This window comes from Rhipicephalus microplus, chromosome 6, assembly GCF_043290135.1.
Source record: "Rhipicephalus microplus isolate Deutch F79 chromosome 6, USDA_Rmic, whole genome shotgun sequence".
Lineage (NCBI taxonomy): Eukaryota > Metazoa > Arthropoda > Arachnida > Ixodida > Ixodidae > Rhipicephalus > Rhipicephalus microplus.
The window spans coordinates 176,347,454-176,368,126 of NC_134705.1; the positions used below are offsets into that span (position 1 = coordinate 176,347,454).

Sequence of the window (20,673 nt, forward strand, 5' to 3'; positions counted from 1 at the left end):
GCCACAACAGCGCTGAGTGGCACTGAATGCCAATGTAAGCTCCGTAGAGCGTTGGTGGCGAAAGCAATAATTCCACGGCACCGTCAACATTGGGCATCATCTCGGCATCCATGCAGTCAGAACCAGCGACGTCGTCTTCTGCTCCAATGAAGCCGCTCGCTGTCCGAGATGGTGCCCGAAAACACTAACAAGGCATAGAATTTACTGAGGCATTGTACGCCCTTGACAGCAGTCATGACGCACTCAAAGTCGTCACCTGGCACAAAGCCCGCAAAGAAACAGTTCACGACTGTGCTTTACTTGAGGTCGCTCCTAGCACCAGCCATGATTTTTATCGCTACGAGCGTATCAATGTGTAGCGCCGACTTCCAAATGATGATTTATCAGTAACGAGGCGAGAAGTACACAGGTCCACAAGCCACAAAAGGCGATGCTGCCCACAAACGAGCAAGCTCCCACCGTCAGCATGTTGGTGATAGCGATGTCACTTGTGGCTTTGTCATTTTGTAACCGACAGCTGTTGCTTTGGTGCGGAAAGCTAGAAAAAAGCGTAGCCTCCGAAATGAGCGTTCTAAAACCGGAAGCACCAAAATACCTCATGAAGTTGCACATCTCGAAGGCCACGCTTTTCAGTCCCACATGCCATCATACACGATTGAATGCGAACATCGCAATGAGATCACTAAACTTCCTTAAGTCATTCCACTTCGTTTTGGTGCCCTCGGTCATCACCATGCCCCCACGTTAAAACCTGCAGATCGCACATCAAGCATACCGGTGCACTCACAAGTGCTGTGCAACGAGCTAGATCAGCAAGATGGAGTTTCAATGTTTCACTTTTCAGCACCCCCTTTTAGTCACTTGCACGCGAAAAGGGATCGGAACTTGTCGAATTGTGGCTATAAATGATCATTATTTGTTAGGAAAAATGCAATTTGTGGGCTTTAGCGTGGCTCAGAGTTCAATTTAGCGGATGTTCTGCTGTGCGTGAGTTCGATAGATGTGTACAGCAGTCCCGTATTTTTGCATGGGAAATTCAAGGGGATCTCTCAACTTTTTGATATAGCCAATAATTCGATATATCATAGTTTGATATACCCGGGATCGACTGTATTCTATAAAATCTAGAACCTAAAGCTGTTCTCAACAAACCAATACATCACTTTCTGAAAAGATGTTACTGTCCAGTTTTGTACTAACATAATGCAACAAAGTGAAACTTACTTCAAATACTTGGTAAAGGTAGTTCTTGTCTTCCTTAAAATGCGCGCAGAGGAATGGTAGCACAGCTACCTGGACTGCTTTTTCTCTTTGTCCTTCGTCTCTCACGCGCACCACCAGTTCCATAGTATGTTTCGTCGGCGCCTCCTCCATCATCTGAAATAATGCAGGCGCACAGGCCGCCATCCTCTCCTGGAAGATTTCCTGCAATTATTCCAAAAATCAAAGTAAATAACAGTTACTTGATAATAGATGAATTCATCTGTAGAGATATTAAAGTGAAAACTGATTGAAATGTAGAACTATATTACCACCCTACAATTGAGTGCAACAGCTGTGACACGCCAAAAAAAGAAGACAAAAAACAGACTGGTGGGGAATACCACCCTGAAACTACTGCACCAGCTTACTAGAACATGTTGTTGGCTAGTAGGTTCAGGCTGAAGAAAGGTAGGGACGTAAACCACATAGACAAGAAAAAAAGAAGTGGACGAGATAGAGCATTGATTGCAACAGATTTTGTTTGCAAAATAAAAAAGGCTCCTTTTGTTTTTGTAAACACCAAAGCATATGAGCAGGAAAATGGCGTGCACTCCACGATTATGACATCACTATAAAAAAAAAAAGGGGTTCAGCGGCAAATCGCTGTCACAACCAGACTCCCTTTCACAGTTATCTCCAACATCAGCAGGGGGTGTGCTACTGTGCTCTTGATCTGAACTGGATTCAATTTCAGGTACTTCCGTGCACTGTGTTGCAGTTTTGCCCCGGTGATACCTTGAAACATGTGTTCTGAAGGAACCTGCTGACCTCAGCACACTACCACAACCCACAAAAGGACACATAACAGCATCAATTCCACTCTCCAGATGGGCAGCTATGTGACCAAGAAGCTCCGTGCGAGTAGGCACACTCGCCCCGCATGACAACACAGAGCAGACAAACGCATCATCAGTCTGTTTGCTGCATCGCTTCTTGTGATGTCTGAAGACGTGACTTCTTAGGCTCTGATAGTTTTTAAACAAAGCTCCACAAGGCTCACAAGGGCAAAGGGCACCGCCCAACACACTGCTGTGATAGTGGTAGTGCTCGAAGTAGTCGGTCAATGTTGAAAATGTCTGTGCGCAATGCCGGCAAGTGGGCATTCTTCATTGATGTTATGGCTGCAATGAAGGTAGAGCACTTATTTTGCTAAATTACATTCACTGGCTTGTGCACTTTTTCAGACCGCCCAATTTTATAATAAAAACACTGCTACAATGGTAATAATACCTTACAGTCTACAATAGTAGAATCATTCCAATATCTGGTTAGCATGTCAGGTTATGTTCAATTTCATATGAACATTAGCCAATGCTTTTTAAGCAGTCCTCTATATAAGAGCACAGTGAATATAAATATTCTTGACCTGCTACAAATGTTTAAACTAAGTTGAAGCAGGCGGCGCAAGGAAAAGAAATAATGACGGAGACTGTAACATTAACTGCACAAATTCTACAGAAAACTGCACCCATACTTGCGCAACTTGGGTCTCTTAAAAGGCTATTCCTGAATGTGCAGTCAAAAGTGAGCTTAGCATATGCTCCAACATTACACATGTTCACAACTTAAGTAATGCTATCCATTATATCGCTAATGTTGACAACAGATGTTCATATCTTGCACATATGTGAAAGCAGCTTCAGCCTCTCAAGTGCAGCCAGGTCCAATATTGAATACAATTACTTTAAAATTTTAGCTTGAAACATAATTACTTTAAACAATTACTTAAAGCTTTTTGTGATATATTGACTAATCAAACAGTTGATACCAAGTATGAATTGCACCGTAGCCTGCCAGTAGTACGCGCAAGAGATGGAAATGGGTGGCTTCAAGATAGGGCACCCAAAACTTCGCATATGCGATCGCTTGATTCTGTTGCCATACACCAACTTCTTGGGTACACACAAGGACTCCCATGCTGGATTAGCTGCAGTTAAGCAGTAGTATGGCTAAGTGACGTGCAAATTCGCAATGTTGTCGGGTGTAAGCAATGTGTCGTGCAATTCCAAAGAAATGAACTGCTGAGCACGCAAATCAATAGACACAACAGAACATGCATGCGAAATGCGAGCGCCAATCGTACCTCACGGCTGTCACTCAAATTCCGCCAAGTACGGCAAAATAAGTTTACACACAGCCAAGTGACAGTTGCTGCCCCTGTCGTCTCCTACACCTATTTTTGTAGTAATGGACGTATGACTTGCAAGCGATGCAGGCATGGAAAACACGAGTGCTTTGTCTGCGCTCGATAAGACGACAAAGACACGTACACGCCTGGTGTGTACGTGACAGCAGACTCCTGCTGATCCGGCTTACAAGTGCACCTTATAACAGCCATGTGCATGGGCACCGAGGAGATCACTAATGAGTGCGTGCACAAACTGACCTGTGACATCCTCAAACTACAAAGATGCAACTCAACAGCAGGCTTCACCACAATAATACAATTAAGTGACACTAACAAAGGAAAAATGCCGTTATTGCTGAGTGCAAGCAATGCTTCATATAATTCCGAAGAATTAAACTGTTCACTGTACTGCTTCCTGCATGCGCAACTCAATAAAGGTGCAACACAGCGTGCGAGCACTATGGTCGTACCTCATAGCCGACACTAAAAATCCACAAAATGCACTGAAATATGCCTACGCACAGTAATGTTACCGTTGCTACCCCTACTGTTTTCTGTGCCTAATTTAGTAATAAGGTATGTATGAGCGATGCAAGCATGGCAAACACGTGTTTCATTATTCACCTTATAATAGCGACAGACATGTTACATGCCTAGCTCGTATGAGCTGTGGCATGCGAGTGCACCTTATAACTGTTTATAAGATAGGTAATGATCGATAACGGTGAAATAAATGCCTACCTGATTGTGATGTGTGCCAGGTGATGGACTTCGCAGGAAGGTGAGAGAGCTCTGACAATAGCCGCCTGCCTTGACCACGTAGGGTGCCAGAGACCACTGAGCTGAACAAGTGAAGAGTGCGCCAAAAAACTTGACAAGTGAGGAACCAAACAAATGAACTGCTAGCACTACTTGGTCCTGAGCACGTAAATCAATAACAAGATGCAACACAACCTGCATGCAAAATGCGAGCACCAATCGTACCTCACGGCTGTCACTCAAATTCCGCCAAGTACGGCAAAATAAGTTTACACACAGCCAAGTGACAGTTGCTGCCCCTGTCGTCTCCTACACCTATTTTTGTAGTAATGGACGTATGACTTGCAAGCGATGCAGGCATGGAAAACACGAGTGCTTTGTCTGCGCTCGATAAGACGACAAAGACACGTACACGCCTGGTGTGTACGTGACAGCAGACTCCTGCTGATCCGGCTTACAAGTGCACCTTATAACAGCCATGTGCATGGGCACCGAGGAGATCACTAATGAGTGCGTGCACAAACAGACCTGTGACATCCTCAAACTACAAAGATGCAACTCAACAGCAGGCTTCACCACAATAATACAATTAAGTGACACTAACAAAGGAAAAATGCCGTTATTGCTGAGTGCAAGCAATGCTTCATATAATTCCGAAGAATTAAACTGTTCACTGTACTGCTTCCTGCATGCGCAACTCAATAAAGGTGCAACACAGCGTGCGAGCACTATGGTCGTACCTCATAGCCGACACTAAAAATCCACAAAATGCACTGAAATATGCCTACGCACAGTAATGTTACCGTTGCTACCCCTACTGTTTTCTGTGCCTAATTTAGTAATAAGGTATGTATGAGCGATGCAAGCATGGCAAACACGTGTTTCATTATTCACCTTATAATAGCGACAGACATGTTACATGCCTAGCTCGTATGAGCTGTGGCATGCGAGTGCACCTTATAACTGTTTATAAGATAGGTAATGATCGATAACGGTGAAATAAATGCCTACCTGATTGTGATGTGTGCCAGGTGATGGACTTCGCAGGAAGGTGAGAGAGCTCTGACAATAGCCGCCTGCCTTGACCACGTAGGGTGCCAGAGACCACTGAGCTGAACAAGTGAAGAGTGCGCCAAAAAACTTGACAAGTGAGGAACCAAACAAATGAACTGCTAGCACTACTTGGTCCTGAGCACGTAAATCAATAACAAGATGCAACACAACCTGCATGCAAAATGCGAGCACCAATCGTACCTCACGGCTGTCACTCAGATTCCGCCAAATATGGCAAAATAAGTTTACACACAGCCAAGTGATAGTTCCTGCCCCTGTCGTCTCCTACACCTATTTTTGTAGTAATGAACGTATGACTTGCAAGCGGTGCAGGCATGGAAAACACGTGTGCTTTGTCTGTTGCACTCAAAGGTGGTGTGGTGTCCATGTCGAACGCGGACAGCATCATGGGCACTTCGGCATTGGGGTCACTAGTAGCCGGCGTTGCGCCCGCGCCAGTGTTGGGTCGGCGCGGGTGCTTTGTTAGGCCTAGCCTTGAACGTACCCCGGGCGCGTCCTCGTTGTGGGGTTTTTTTCGCTTCTGTGCTTTAAGTCCCGAAGATTTTGGTTGCAAAAGAGTCTTAGCAGCTTTACTGACCTTGCGCACAGGAATCTTGGAGGCAGGAAGAGAAGTTCCGGGGCAATCCGGCGTTTTTGTGGGAGCAGATGCAGCCGTGACTGATGTACACGACGCTCGTAGCGCCCTCTTAGGCTACGAAGGGAGGCGCTCAGCTGAAACGGCACCGGCGGGTGGTGCGGCTTTTAATCGAACTCGCGACGCTCCCTTTGGGGCAAACTGACTACTTTAGCGCCTGCCTACAATTTGTTTTTGTATTCTAGCCGACACCACGATGCACCGATGCTATCTTGCACCCATTCTATTGGGCAGTGATGGCCGGACACACCGCAGCAGTCGTGTTATTTTGTGTGACCATCAACGCATTTTTTTTTCTTTTGGCCTGTTGTGGTTGGGAAGAGCTATGGTGGTGCAAAAAATTTATCGGTTATTCAGGAAAAGTGGTGTAAAGGGAAATAGTTCTGAAGAATCGATGTTCTCGTCGCAGGTAGTGAGAACCATTCAACAACCGATGAATTCTTCGGTGACGAAGTGAAGTCGCCGTCGGTGTTCACCGAGTAGACTCATGAATTCATAAAAAGAACAAACGTTTCCCCGAGCCTTCCAAATTTTATTATTGGGCTTGAGCTTGCATGGTAGGCTTGACGGTGCGAAACAGCGTGAAAACAACGAGTTCATACAAAGAAACAGCAAACCGCACCCTTTTAAAATACACTTCATTACTGTGTTTCATTGACTGCGTGTTAATTGGTGTGCCAACTATACAACGCAGCTACGATTATAGGATTGCTCTCACTAAACAAGTCAAGGCTTGCAAGCACGAAAAAAAAAAGGAACGAAAATAGGAGAACATGTACACTGTCTCTTCTTCTGTGTGTCGTGCATTCTCACGATGTGACGAAAAAAAAAAAAACGTAAACTATTATGCACACCATCAAGATTCACATATATGCAGGGATTCTTGGACGGGTATGTTTTTTTTTCACTATCTTTTGTCAATAAAGTCTCATAGACGCAGTACAAGTACCTGTTCGCTTTCAATCTTGCAAGATTGAAAACGAAGTGCAGCGCCTTTCGACGATATATATATATATATATATATATATATATATATATATATATATATATATATATATATATATATATATATATATATATATATATATATATATATATATATATATATATATATATATATATATATATATATATATATATATATATATCGGAAGCGAAAAAGCACGACGTACGCCGAAACACCTTTACTAATTACAAATGTTTCGGCTGATGGGCCAGCCTTCGTCAGTGTGACCACACTAACGAAGGCTGGCCCACCATATCGTCTCGCTTTATAACTTTTTATGGCAACCCGACTTCGCTACTAATAGTAAATTTAGCTTCCCTTGCGGTGAAGTATCATAATGCTGTAATTATCCTCTTCCTTAATCGGTAAAAACTCTGAAACGTTCTCTTTTTCTTTTTTACCGCTGCTATCCTTCTCCGCCTCTCCGAATATATATATGTATCCATACTGGCACTTTCCAGTGATCCTGCATGCAGCTCTTTTTCTCCATTGTGAGTTAATGAACAGTTTCTCTTCCTCATTCTCTCGTATTTCTTAGTCTATCTTCGAACCCAATGTTGCTCTAAGCTTAATTTCCTCATCAAAGCCTGCCCAGTTATCACACTTTCCGTCTTCGTTTTCTGACTTTCCATGAGCGTACAATGCGAATCTGCGCATTCCTTACACACTGTGGGACGCCTCATCTTAGTCGGCGACTGCAGCGTTGCCGCTGTATGTATACGTTAGCCACCCGCCACGATAGCTCTCTCAAGGCATTGTCCATGGCTATCGCTTAATTTTCTGTTCTAGTTCACTGTATCATTGTCGAACGGGGGGAATGGTCAAAGTTCAGCCAGTATGTCGCCGACAGCTCTCTCAAGGCATTGCCCATGGCTGTCGCTTAACTTTCTGTTCTAGTTCACTGTATCATTGTCGAACGGGGGGAATGGTCAAAGTTCAGCCAGTATGTCGCCGTGCACACAAATCACGGAAGCGTGTTCTTGAAGTACAGAAGACATACGTTTTTCTGGTGTTTTACGGAAGGAGCGAAAGAACGGAAACATCGACTGCTGCTTTACGGCAACTCCTGCTGTTTCCCATAAACCGCAGCACAGTTTGTGCTTTAAACGTCCAGTCTCGCTATTTTTCAGGAAACAGATGTTACTCTGTAGTTTCTACGGTCTGCTCCGACGTTAAAACACGGATATTTTTTACAGTGTAACGTATTTGTGCACCCTAAGGGTTGAATAAATAAATAAATAAATAAATAAATAAATAAATAAATAAATAAATAAATAAATATGCATTCGCAACAGCAATTATTTACGTATTTTACCACCAGTATTGCGGTCTTCGTTTTGGTTTCTCAGACTGAGTAATAAATGAAGATGCTTTGTGCTCCTTAGAAGGCTGTTATTTACACAGTTGTCTATAGCTTGTTCTGGATCGCTTAGCGTCAAACCCCGGCCGAATTTCGACAGCGACGAAATTAATTAGGCCCGTGTACTATGCGATGTCAGTGCTCGTATAACGAGCAGACCAGTCGAAGTTTATGGAGCCCTCCACCACGACGTATCTCGCAATCGTATCGAAATTTCGGGACGTAACCCCCCCCCCCCCCCTGCAGATATTACGATTACATTCTTTACTATCTGAAAGCCAACCGCTGAGATCACAAAAAAAGCAGCTCTTTATCCTCCGCCGGAGTTTTAAATCTCTTAAGCACACTTCGAGGCGTCGGAGGGATAATCCGTGCCACGTGTCGAGCAACTAAACTCTCGATTTGGTCCACTATATATATGCAGGGGGGCATCAGTGGTGGATTATATCCTCGCGCACTTTGTCACGCAGTGACAGACAGGGTCGTTCTGCCTCGTATCGCTTGAATATCGCGCGTGATCAACCGATTCGACTTCATCTCTACAGTGCAGGCGCAAGCGGGAATAACGGCGCGGAACCGAAAAGCACGAAATCCCGAAAGGCTCAACGCATATAGTGTATGCTGCGCCCACGTGCGTACCTAGTGCATTCATTAGGTATTTAGTACATTCACTAGGTACACTGGGAAGACACGCGCACTAGGTACTCGGGGTACCTAGTGCATTCACCTAAGGCGAAGGCAAAATTCGTTTCCCTTGTTCTCAGTCTACGCAAATGGGAGCAGAGAAACACGAGCCGTCACTTCACGTGCCACTGCCGAGCGCCGTCCTGGCTTTCACCTGTTGCATCTTTTGTCTTGGACCTTTTCAGTGCACAGCAAACCACAACCGTTTTATTTCCGCTATCGCTCTGTCGTCAGGTGTTCCGAAAAGCACCGAATACTCTCACGAGAGTATACACTCTGATTGAGGTGCGGGGATATAGTGCTCTGTGAAAGAAATGTCTATTTTCCTGGCTATATATATATTACTGTACGCAGGACACGACTGGGCATGTAATGCTTTTCGGCCTGCTCACACGTGTGTAGACACTAATCGAAAGAAAAAAAAAAACTGAACCACCTGCGTGCAGAGAAAATCTGTGCACGCAGCAACAGAAAAACAAAACAAGAGAGACATAACAAGGAAGAAAGAAAGGTGAGGAAGTTGACCATGACAAAGCCCGGTGGGATTTACCATGTACCGGTGAAGGAACAAGGGGCATACTTTCGCGATCCTCGTTTTCCCTCACAGGCCCGCGTGCTGACTAAAGGGCGAATATGAGACCCTTAAGGACTCGTTCAAATACTCTGTGTCATCGTTCTGTTCTCGCGCTATACCTATCGTCATGTCATACCAACTAGACGAAAGTTATAGCGCGAGAACGACACGACGACACAGAGACAAGAAGGACACGAAGACTCTCTGTGTCGTCGTTTCGTTCTCGCGCTATAACTTTCGTCATGCCATATCAACTAGCCCAAGCTGCCACACTTCCCCCACCCCACCTGCACTCCATTCTATACATCTCGAGTTTGGCGAATTTGACAAAGTTAAACCTGCGAACACGCAGTTAAAATGTGCGCTTAGGGTTACTTTCGAGAAATGAAAAAAAGATAAATATGACAAGAACCGCCCTTGTCGCCGATCCTTGTCTTCCCGCTAAAGGTCAGTGTTTTGCTCCAAGTAAAAATATCAGGCACGGTGGCCTTGTAAGCGACACTCCAGCGCCCCCCCCCCCCTTTCTCTTCATTGGTCGCTGACGCGTTCGGTCGTTTGCCTCGAACGTATACACCGTTATCTTGCGGTGTCGTTCTTTACACAAACGCGAGTTCTTCCAAAACCACTCCGGCTGCTTCATCTCGCGAGAGACACCGCCCCCCCCCCCCCCCAGCATCCCCTCATGCTCCCTCCCTCTCGTGCTTCGCCGGCCTAGCCATCCCTCCTTCCGTCCGTCGCACTTTTTTTCACCATCTTTTGATTATTTTTTGACGCGCGTTTGTTCAACTCTTATCAGCTTCCGACCACACTGCAACCAGCCGGCTTGTTCGCGGCTTAATGCGTAGGGTCTGCGGCTTCGCCGTAAAGTTCCAAGTTCGACTCTCTTTGCCCCCAACTGGAAGTGCATATCGTTCCCTATACGCTTTCTGCTGGAACGACGAGAGACTTGTTTTCAGGAAGAGCCGCGCCGATAAAGGCCGCGTGTCTTCATGTTTTTTTTTCTTCATTTCTTTCTTTATTTGCTCGTCTTTATTTATCAGCCGCGTTATCGTTTTTGCACTCGATAAGGTCGCGAACTGTCGATGACCGTACATGGAGCTGTACCAGCGTATGCACACATGGTGCAGTTGCCAGTCACTGTGTAGCTGGAGTTTTTCTCCTCGCAGAGATTGCAGATAGCGAGCGTCGTGTCTTTACCACGGGCAAAGTTCCTGTCATCCCCTGCGCACGCTGTAAAAAAAAAAAAACTAATGATATTTTACTCCTATTGACTTCGAACTAGATTAACTAGTCAAGCGAATATTCTATAGATTACTATATATAGCTAATAGTCGAAAAAATACTTTTTTTAAATAGGACTAGGTTGTAGCACAAAACAAGCGCATGTGCCCGGCGTGCGTGTAGTGACGTGCGAAACTTGTCACTTATGGGTGACCGTAGCTGATGCAACGAATGACGTTGCCGAATGACGTATGCATAGGTAACGCTACAGGAAAGAAGACGTCACTTAACTGTGCGCTCAATTTTAAGTCAATAAAGGGGTTTTCTTCGGATAACGCTTAGGAGATCACGGGAGAAGCCTGTGTTCAGCGAGGCACGATTGATTCGTTGTGCTACTCCTGACGCTCTCAAATGTATGCGCTGATCTTCTCCTGACTCACTTCAATCTGCACTGATTGACAAATTAAGGTCGCCTTATTCACTACTAGGTTCCTTGGTTCAATTTGCATTCCCGATTCATACATTAAAGAGTCACTTGATTCACATATTCACCTTAGTTTGCACACCTAATCATTTGCGCTTGACGACAGAAAAGTTTCGGTACCGTTCACCTCCTCGAGCCCGCCAGACGTTGCGCTTTACGACCAACGAATCATTTAATGCATTCGCCACGATTAAATTCTGCATATGTATTACGTGCCGTAACCGTAATACACTTACGAGGCACTCCACACAGCGGGAGACCTTTAGAATAGATTTTCGTTGCCAGGGGCTCTTAAAGGTGCCCCTATAAGTCTTTTGAATCGCTCGTTTTCTTCATTCTCTGCTTTATGTTGTTGTTGTTATTGTCGTCGTTGTTGCATACACCCACGGGCGTAGCCAGAACTTCTTTTCGCCCCGCCGCGGTGGTCTAGTGGCTAAGGTACTCGGCTGCTGACCCGCAGGTCGCGGGTTCGAATCCCGGCTGCAGCGGCTGCATTTCCGGTGGAGGCGGAAATGTTGTAGGCCCGTGTGCTCAGATTTGGGTGCACGTTAAAGAACCCCAGGTGGTCTAAATTTCCGGAGCCCTCCACTACGGCGTCTCTCATAATCATATGGTGGTTTTGGGACGTTAAACTCCACATATCAATCAGAACTTCTTTTCGGGGCGATGCGGTTCAATTATATGTATGTTCGTATGTGTGTTTGTATGCGTATATGTACATGCCAGCATAACGAAAAAAATTTCAGGGGTAGGGGGAAGGTGATCCACCGACCCTTCTCCTTTGGCTACGCCTGTGTGTATAGCCCCCCCTCCCCACTTCTTTCTCCGTGCCCCCACCGAAGTGTGGCCGCAGCCGCGGGATTCGAACTCGCGCCCTTGTGCTGTCCAACAGCTCAGGCGCAAAGCACTGCACAGCGGGTACATGCTGCGTACTCGGTTTGCGATGAGATTCTGCGAATAGGGACGCGCATACAATTAGCATATCTGTATGGCACTCAACTTTCACACTGACGCATCACTCACTGCCAAGCTGTATTGTCAGCGGCACCGAAGCAATGACTATGCGGAGCCTCACAATGAGAAAAAAAAAAAACACTCTCACAGGCAGTGGCGTAATTCAGAAAATTTACAAGGAGCGACACACATCTTGCGATGGCGGCCATGTTTTTACAAATATACTCTGTTGTAACTGAATAAATATTAAAATCGCACTTTCAAGTGAATTTTTCTCCTTAAAAGCGAGCACGATCGAATGGCCAGTGGTATGAGTGTAATTTCATAGAATGCGTCGCTGTGCGAGTTCGTGCATTGTATGAAAATAAAAGTGCAGCGCAAAAGTTCCTCTGTGCCTGTCTCCTGCGTCTCATCTCTTTTGCGCTCTAGCATAAGTGTACAATACATGCCGATGTCGGTTTTTAAGCGTAACATAGCATATTCCGGCTAAGCCGTTCGGCTTAAACTAAGAAATAAAAATCCTAGCACATTTTTGTTGTAAAGCAAATAGGTAGAGTGTTTCTATACCTACACTTCCATCTATATATATATATATATATATATATATATATATATATATATATATATATATATATATATGTGTGTGTGTGTGTGTGTGTGTGTGTGTGTGTGTGCGTGTGTGTGTGTGCGTGTGTGTGTGTGCGTGTGTGTGTGTGCGTGTGCGCGTGTGTGTGTGTGTGCGTGTGCGCGCGTGTGTGTGTGTGCGTGTGCGCGCGTGTGTGTGTGTGCGTGTGCGCGCGTGTGTGCGCGCGTGTGTGTGTGTGTGTGTGTGTGTGTGTGTGTGTGTGTGTGTGTGTGTGTGTGTGTGTGTGTGTGTGTGTGTGTGTGTGTGTGTGTGTGTGTGTGTGTGTGTGTGTGTGTGTGTGTGTGTGTGTGTGTGTGTGTGTGTGTGTGTGTGTGTGTGTGTGTGTGTGTGTGTGTGTGTGTGTGTGTGTGTGTGTGTGTGTGTGTGTGTGTGAATTTTATAACATGCTATACCTGCTATAGGTATCTGTTATAAACAGATCATCATTATTTACGACTTAAATCTTTCTTGTAAGGTATTTAAAGAGTTCACCGGCGATTTCTTTTCTAAATAACACAATCTTGGTCAAGCAACAGCATTTTACCGACATTGTAAATGACATCCAAAAAATCGTTCACATAAATGACGGTAGATGATCACAAAAATTATTCGTCTATATTATATTTCAAAGCCCTGCACAATAAACGTTTGCGAAAACGTCAGAAGAAAGCCACAGCATTTCAGAAAGAACTTCCATAAAATGACGGATTTCGGCTAGTTTGTATCTGTTCACTTCAATGTAAAGAGCCAGCGTTCATACCCGAGAGGCAATGGCTTCAGATTTCAGTTGGTTTTACGAATGGTGTTCTAGCCTTGACTGTAAAGAAGTTGGAGGCCGGGTAGTTAGACAGGACACTGGCAAGCTTTCCCAAGAAACGAAGAACCTAATTAAGAAGCGTCAAATCATGAAAGTGTCAAGTACAACAGACAAAATAGAACTGGCAGAGCTTTCGAAGTTGATTAATAGACGTAAGGTATGCGATGTAAGAAGGTATAACATGGAGAGAATTGAACACGCTCTGAAAAACGGAGGAAGTGTCAAAGCATTGAAGAGGAAACTTGGGATAGGCAAAAGTCGGATGTATGCACTAAGGGACAAAGAAGGCAAAATAACTACCAATATGGATAGGATAGTTAAAATAGCGGAGGAGTTTTACAGAGATCTGTACAGTAGCCGAGACAACCACGACCTTAATACTATAAGAACTAGCAGTAACCCAGACGACACCCCACCAGTAATGATAGAAGAAGTCAGAAAAGCTTTGGAGAGCATGCAAAGGGGCAAAGCTGCTGGTGAGGATCAGGTAACATCAGATTTGCTGAAAGATGGAGGACAGATTGTGTTAGAAAAACTAGCCACCCTGTTTACGAGGTGTCTCCTGACGGGAAGAGTACCAGAGTCTTGGAAGAACGCTAACATCATCTTAATACATAAGAAAGGAGATGACAAGGACTTGACGAATTACAGGCCGATCAGCTTGCTCTCTGTAGTATACAAGCTATTTACAAAGGTAATTGCTAACAGAGTAAAGAAAACATTAGAATTCAATCAACCAAAGGAACAAGCAGGATTTAGAACAGGCTACTCAACAATTGACCACATTCATACTATCAATCAGGTAATAGAGAAATGCTCAGAGTATAACGAACCACTATACATAGCCTTCATAGATTACGAGAAGGCGTTTGATTCAGTAGAAATATCAGCCGTCATGCAAACACTGCGGAATCAGGGCGTAGATGAAGTATATATAAACATTCTAGAAGAAATCTACAGGGGATCAACTGCTACCATAGTGCTTCATAAAGAAAACAACAGAATACCAATCAAGAAGGGTGTAAGGCAGGGGGACACAATTTCCCCAATGCTATTTACCGCGTGCTTACACGAGGTTTTCAGAAGCCTAGAATGGGAGCAGTTAGGGATAAGAGTCAATGGAGAATACCTTAGTAACCTGCGCTTCGCCGATGACATTGCATTGCTGAGTAACTCGGGGGACGAATTGCAACTCATGATTACGGAGTTAGACAAGGAGAGCAGAAAGGTGGGTCTTAAAATTAATCTGCAGAAAACGAAAGTAATGTACAACAACCTCGGCAAGGAGCAGCGCTTCGAGATAGGTAATAGTGCACTTGAAGTTGTAAAAGACTATGTCTACTTAGGGCAGGTAATAACCGCAGAGCCGAACCACGAGATTGAAGTAACTAGAAGAATAAGAATGGGGTGGAGCACATTCGGCAAGCACTCTCAAATTATGACAGGTAGATTGCCACTATCCCTCAAGAGGAAGGTATATAACAGCTGTATCTTGCCGGTACTTAGCTACGGAGCAGAAACCTGGAGACTTACAAAGAGGGTTCAGCTTAAATTGAGGACGACGCAGCGAGCAATGGAAAGAAAAATGGTAGGTGTAACCTTAAGAGACAAGAAGAGAGCAGAGTGGATTAGGGAACAAACGGGGATTAAGGATATCATAGCTGAAATCAAGAAGAAATGGACATGGGCCGGGCATGTAGCGCGTAGACAGGATAACCGCTGGTCATTAAGGGTAACTGACTGGATTCCCAGAGAAGGGAAGCGGGTTAGGGGGAGACAGAAGGTTAGGTGGGCAGATGAGATTAAGAAGTTCGCGGGTATAAATTGGCAGCAGCAAGCACAGGACCGGGTTAACTGGCGGAACATGGGAGAGGCCTTTGTCCTGCAGTGGACGTAGTCAGGCTGATGATGATGATGATGATGTAAAGAAGTTAAAATATGACGTTTGAAAGATAAACGTCAAAAGAAGACACTTGTGTAAAGTGTGGCCCCCCCCACCCACCCCCAGAGGGGTAAGCTTCCCTCCCTCCTTGATTTACGCCACCGCTCACGGGGTCTCTTTTTAGTTTGCATAGGATGAGGATAAGACACCAGCTATGTTTATCAAGGGCAATGGGTTAGATGTTAATGACCCCCGTATACCCTCGAAAGCCTCGTGCTTGCACTATATACATCCGGGCTCGGAGGCATGGCAAGCTTTTCACTTCGTGAAACGTCTATAGTGGTTGCAGTGCTGTTTACCCAATTTTGTAAACATTACATATGCACTCCTTTGATACAGCCGTTACGTCGGATTAACGTCAGCTGTGGTTAGTTGCGATGCGCTGAAGATGATTTATGTAGCAGTGTCCAGGACCAGCATCTTCGTGAGCATCAGCGCGTCGTATCATATCAGCTTCTGGTGTTGGTGATACGCGTGTTCCAGTTGGCATCGTTGCGCAAGTGCAAACAACTGGTCATACGAACTTCTGCAACTCTTCAACACGTGGGTGTGCGTGTAACAACATTTGTACATATATTTAGCGTCATTTCAAGCAGTGTCGCTCAATAAAAAGATTGGAACATGGTCCCCCGTCTCTCCGCATGCCTCACATAGCGTTCATTCCCAGGTACGTGGGATCTGCCGAATTTTTTTACAATGTTACTGTGACATCAAGATGAAGTACTATTTTAACGGTTATAGACGTCTTTATCACGTCAACGCTGCCGCTATTGGATTATTTTACGGTCGAGTATTGGATCATACGGTCGAGTTCAATCAGGTGTGTGGCGTGACCTTCCCAATATACGTGCGCGCCCTCTCCCCTCTCTCTCTCCTCGTAACCCCGACGCGCTTCCTCTCTCTCATTTAGACATCCTTCCCTGCGCCGTTTGCATCCCAATTGAGCATGCACGTCCTCTCCGCTCTCTCCTCTTCTGCGTTCGCTCCACTCACCGCCGACGCGAGATTTTTGTGCCGCACAACCATTCGCTGGCCAACCCGTTACAGTGTTCTAGAAGGAGGATTCTAGTTCACTGTAACCCCGTATATATAAACAGTTGACCTAGACCTCCAAGGTAACGCTGGGAGATTTGTTTTATGTGTTGAACAATACGAATTCATAGCGTGCACGTTAACTAAAAGCGGAGTGCTGGTCTTTGTGTCCAATCGGAGTCGCCCGTCTCTCATTGCCCATTAGCAGTGATTGGCATGTTCCAGTAGGAAACACCGGCACATCTCCGCATACTTTTCACCTCCCCAGGTTTTTCTTTTGCGAAACGCCGCACGCTATAATGCAAGCGTTAGCGTCCGCTTCTTCACGTCACCCCATGGTTCCCTTTAGCGGGATGTGGTGCGATTTCTTTCGTAACGTTCGTGTGGACGCCGATGCAGGGGAGCCATTCTCGCGGTGTCCACTTCGTAGACGTGTCCACTTCGGCCTCCTCTGATTAGCTGGAAATCTGCGAACGGATGCGCGCTTGCCTCCGGTATTTCTTTTGCGACATCGTTTTGAGGATAGCGCGAGAACAGAACGACGACAAAGAGACAAGAAGGACACGAGCGTCCTTCGTGTCCTTTTTGTCTCTTTGCCGTCGTTCCGTTCTCGCGCTACAACTATCGTCATGTCATGCCAACTAGACCAAGCTGCCACACTTCTAAGTCGTTTTGAGGCCACGCAGCTTTCACAACTCTCGACACAAACGACGGAACGCGTTTCCCCACTACAAGTGCTGCCCCAAAGTTCAACTTCTGGATGCACATCTCGGAGGCCATGCATCAGTTGTATTCACGGTAACCCTTGAATGATAGGTTTAACACAGCCACTCTCCTGACGCACCTGGAAAGTCGGTACGCATTTTCTGCATTGTTATTGAAACATCTCAACACGTTCATACGCAAGTGCAAACTTGTCGAGTTTGTCCGGCTACCTTACACTTTTGTCCGCTTTCTCGTTACGCTGGGAATGTGCTGGCGGGTTCGGTGCATCGGCGTGGTCCAGGAGCGTCATGACGTCACGACTCGACACGTATTCGCGCAACTGAACGTGCTCCAGAGGAGTGGACGTGTCGACGCAATGGGCACTACGAGATATTGCACCCCGTGGGTCTCGCCAAACCTCGAAGACGCCGACGGTGAAATGTCGTGCTTTTGACAATGCAGTTATAGCTATCTTCGAGAGCATGCACAGGTAGCACAATTACCGCTTATTTTAATATGCTAAATGTCCCGAGTCTGAGAATGAAACTAACACGTACTACTTCTGTTCCTAAAGAATGAAACCTTAATTGCGCTGACACTTGGTTACCATTAAACAAATTTTGTATCTAATCAAGAGTCAGTTGTACGAGTACACGGTATACTGGCATCATGTATTGTTCATCTTACAATCTACTTTCAGTGTATTAACATATTTGCAATCGACACAGACACCTGGCGCCTGCGACTGTTTATTTGGTCGTCCCGTTTTATAAGGCGCTGAAAACGCGAATTATCAGTCCTCAACAGCAACCATGGTGCTAAGCTACCCTTTCCGTTCCGTGTAGCCGATGTTAAGAAGGAGGAGAGGGAGAATCGGTCAACCCGTTGGAAACTCAACTCTGTTACCACCTAAGAGCGAAAAGAATCTCCACCTTAATTCTCCTTTCCCACACCCCACGTGTCAACCTAGCTTAGCTTGGTTAACCTCTCTGCATTTCTTTTTTAAAGCGAAAGCTGCTATGAGATCACAACTCGGCTCTCGTGCAGCAGTTGTGCGCCACCGCCGCCGCCGCCGCCGGTGTCCGTAACCACATTGGGCGTAATTAGAAAGAAAAAAAACTTGGTGCCATGACTCAGCGGGACTGAAACCCGGGTGCACTGAATACCAGCCCACTATTGTACCACTGAGCTACGCCAATTTTTTTTTTCTTCATTGACTGAGCTACGCCGGAGCTCCAGACTTACTGGCAAACTCGCCCTATAGGCAGGCTTATGTCGGGAAAGGAATCGCGTTATTATGAGTAACAAAGCGTTTTAGAACAGCAAAAGACGAACCAGTCGTCGCACAATGCGACTAGCGTAACGAGTGGCGTCGTCCAACATTGCAACCCATTACAAAAGCTTGTTCGTGTTCCCCTATACACTGTGGCGCATACCCACTTCAGCCATAATTCCTCATCGTCGTCAGTCACGGCATGATCCATTGGCACAACATTCCTGGCAAGTGTTTAGCTGATATATGCCACGCTTCTCGGACGAATGACGAAAAATAGCATAGCGAATGCCGACCTGCAACCCTAAAACTTTTGTTATTACAACGTAGTGGGCATCAAGCAAGTGTGCTTGCAGCAGTTACCCAATGAGTGTTTAGAAAAGGCTCTGAAAGGCCGCTCTTCTAGCTTTCGCTGCGACTGTGCTGCGCCTTCCGCGCAGGCCTGGCGTTTTTTGCTGCTCTCTCGCTCTCTCTCCGCCTACAGACACCAAATTCGCGAATTAGCTGAGACGTGTTTAGAAAAAAGTGTTTAACGATTTAGAGTACATCGTACTCAACTATGGGAGGGCAATGTGCCGTCCATAAGTACTATAACAAAGGAACCGAGACATCAACCTGAAGTGTATACCCAATCATACCTGTGTTTCGAAGAAGGGGTTAATGATTTACCGTACTTGGTACTGCACTATGGGAGAGCTGAAAGCCATTTCACTTTCTTATTGGAGACCAAATCACACCTGCTCATCACTATGAATGACGTCAATCGCTTATCGTATGTTTCAGTTAATCGGTGTTACCATACCGACACATGCTGGTAATGTCACTGGTTTTAAGATAAAAGCTTGAACGTCCCGGAAACTTTAGTAAGATAGTTTGACACCACTACTTAGCAAAATGACATATTTTAGGCATAGGAGCACTGAAGCTTTAGTTTTCGATAGACGTGATACTAATATCAGCACAGGAAAAAATATTACTTTCGATTCGAAGGAAACCAGCTATAGCACGGCTTCTACATAGGTGATTTACAAGAGCGCCGCTGTGCTTTGGACGGAGATGGCATTTATTGTTAGGTTGTAACCATGGGTTGTAACCAACAATACTTACTTACTAAAAAAAATATCCGATCTAATACAGGAAGTGTGGCAGCTTGGGCTAGTTGGTATGACATGACGATAGTTATAGCGCGAGAACAAAACGACGACACAGAGACAAGAAGTGTCTTTCGTGTCCTTCTTGTCTCTGTGTCGTCGTTTTGTTTTCGCGCTGTAACTATCGTCATGCTAATACAGGAATGACGACCGTTTCAGCATGCAAAAATACAGTCCAATTTCGCCGAACCGTTTGTCACGTGGACCCGCACAATTCGGGCTGTTTAGCCGTAAGCGGGCGAAAGATGAGTAATGGTGGGCTCAGAAGAAAAATATACTCATTAAAGGAGAGAAAAAGCTACTAGCAGAGGACAGGGTCGAGCGTTTAACCACAAAAATCTTCGGTTACCCGACGCGACATGTTCTTGGGAGGCACTCACTGAAACGACCAAAGACCGTTTAAGTAAAAGAGGGGCTCAAAATCTTTCTCCACAGATTGTGCTGTCCAGCGAAACACTGACCGGTGAAGCAGCTTTTTCATATTTCTGCTTGAGTTTCGGATAGACCGTGAAAATAGTTGACCGCCCGCTGGCCTCCGTGACACCCGGCGCAGAAACGAGGGTATACGCACTTGGCCCTAGCAAAATCGCGACGTGTCGCTTGGTCAGTTTACTCGAAAAACCCAAGACCGAGCACCAAAAAAAAAAAAACTAAATGGAAAACAGACAAGCGGAAGCACACAATAACGGACCGGGATAACGATAACACTCCGGGCCACGTCGTTTTTGGCGTCCCGTAGATTTCGAGAGTTCGCGGTATTTCCGTTCCCGCCAAAAAAAAAAAAAAGAATCTTCCTCAGCTCGGCTTCGTTTTGAAAAATGCGACCGGTCATTACATGGTCAAAACGGAAAAAAGCTGGACGGGCAGCGCCTGGACACAATAAAGGCAGACCTCGCGTTTCTAGAAGGGGTGCTGTCCAGAGCTGTCCGCGCAAACGCATCTTGGGTAGTTTATATTCTTTTTTATTTATTCCTTCTGGTTGGTCTT

At 45.5% G+C, this 20,673-nt stretch overlaps 2 protein-coding genes across 2 annotated transcripts in view; both read right to left on the bottom strand.

The window, feature by feature from the left end:
• Positions 1–1,023: 1,023 nt before the first annotated feature.
• Positions 1,024–9,071, bottom strand: LOC142766083 (uncharacterized). The gene is made up of 5 exons (XM_075867920.1): positions 9,063–9,071; positions 5,802–5,962; positions 5,162–5,262; positions 4,133–4,233; positions 1,024–1,425 (listed from the first exon to the last, which is right to left on the bottom strand). Exons 1-5 carry the CDS (start codon positions 9,069–9,071, stop codon positions 1,144–1,146), a joined length of 654 nt encoding a protein of 217 aa, XP_075724035.1. The 3' UTR covers positions 1,024–1,143.
• Positions 9,072–10,474: 1,403 nt separating this feature from the next.
• The window catches only part of LOC142765677 (uncharacterized), a 114,424-nt gene continuing 104,225 nt past the window's right edge, over positions 10,475–20,673 (bottom strand). The window contains exon 24 of the mRNA XM_075867101.1: positions 10,475–10,712. Within this exon, the coding sequence (XP_075723216.1) occupies positions 10,697–10,712 (16 nt within the window). The 3' untranslated portion in view covers positions 10,475–10,696. The remainder of the gene's footprint in view (positions 10,713–20,673) is intronic.

Coding starts and splice junctions, on each gene's coding strand:
- LOC142766083 (XM_075867920.1), bottom strand. Junction 5,263..5,801: donor CCAAGATTCCTGTGCGCAAG/GTCAGTAAAGCT, acceptor TCACTTGTTCAG/CTCAGTGGTCTCTGGCACCC. Junction 4,234..5,161: donor CTGGCACACATCACAATCAG/GTAGGCATTTAT, acceptor TCACTTGTTCAG/CTCAGTGGTCTCTGGCACCC.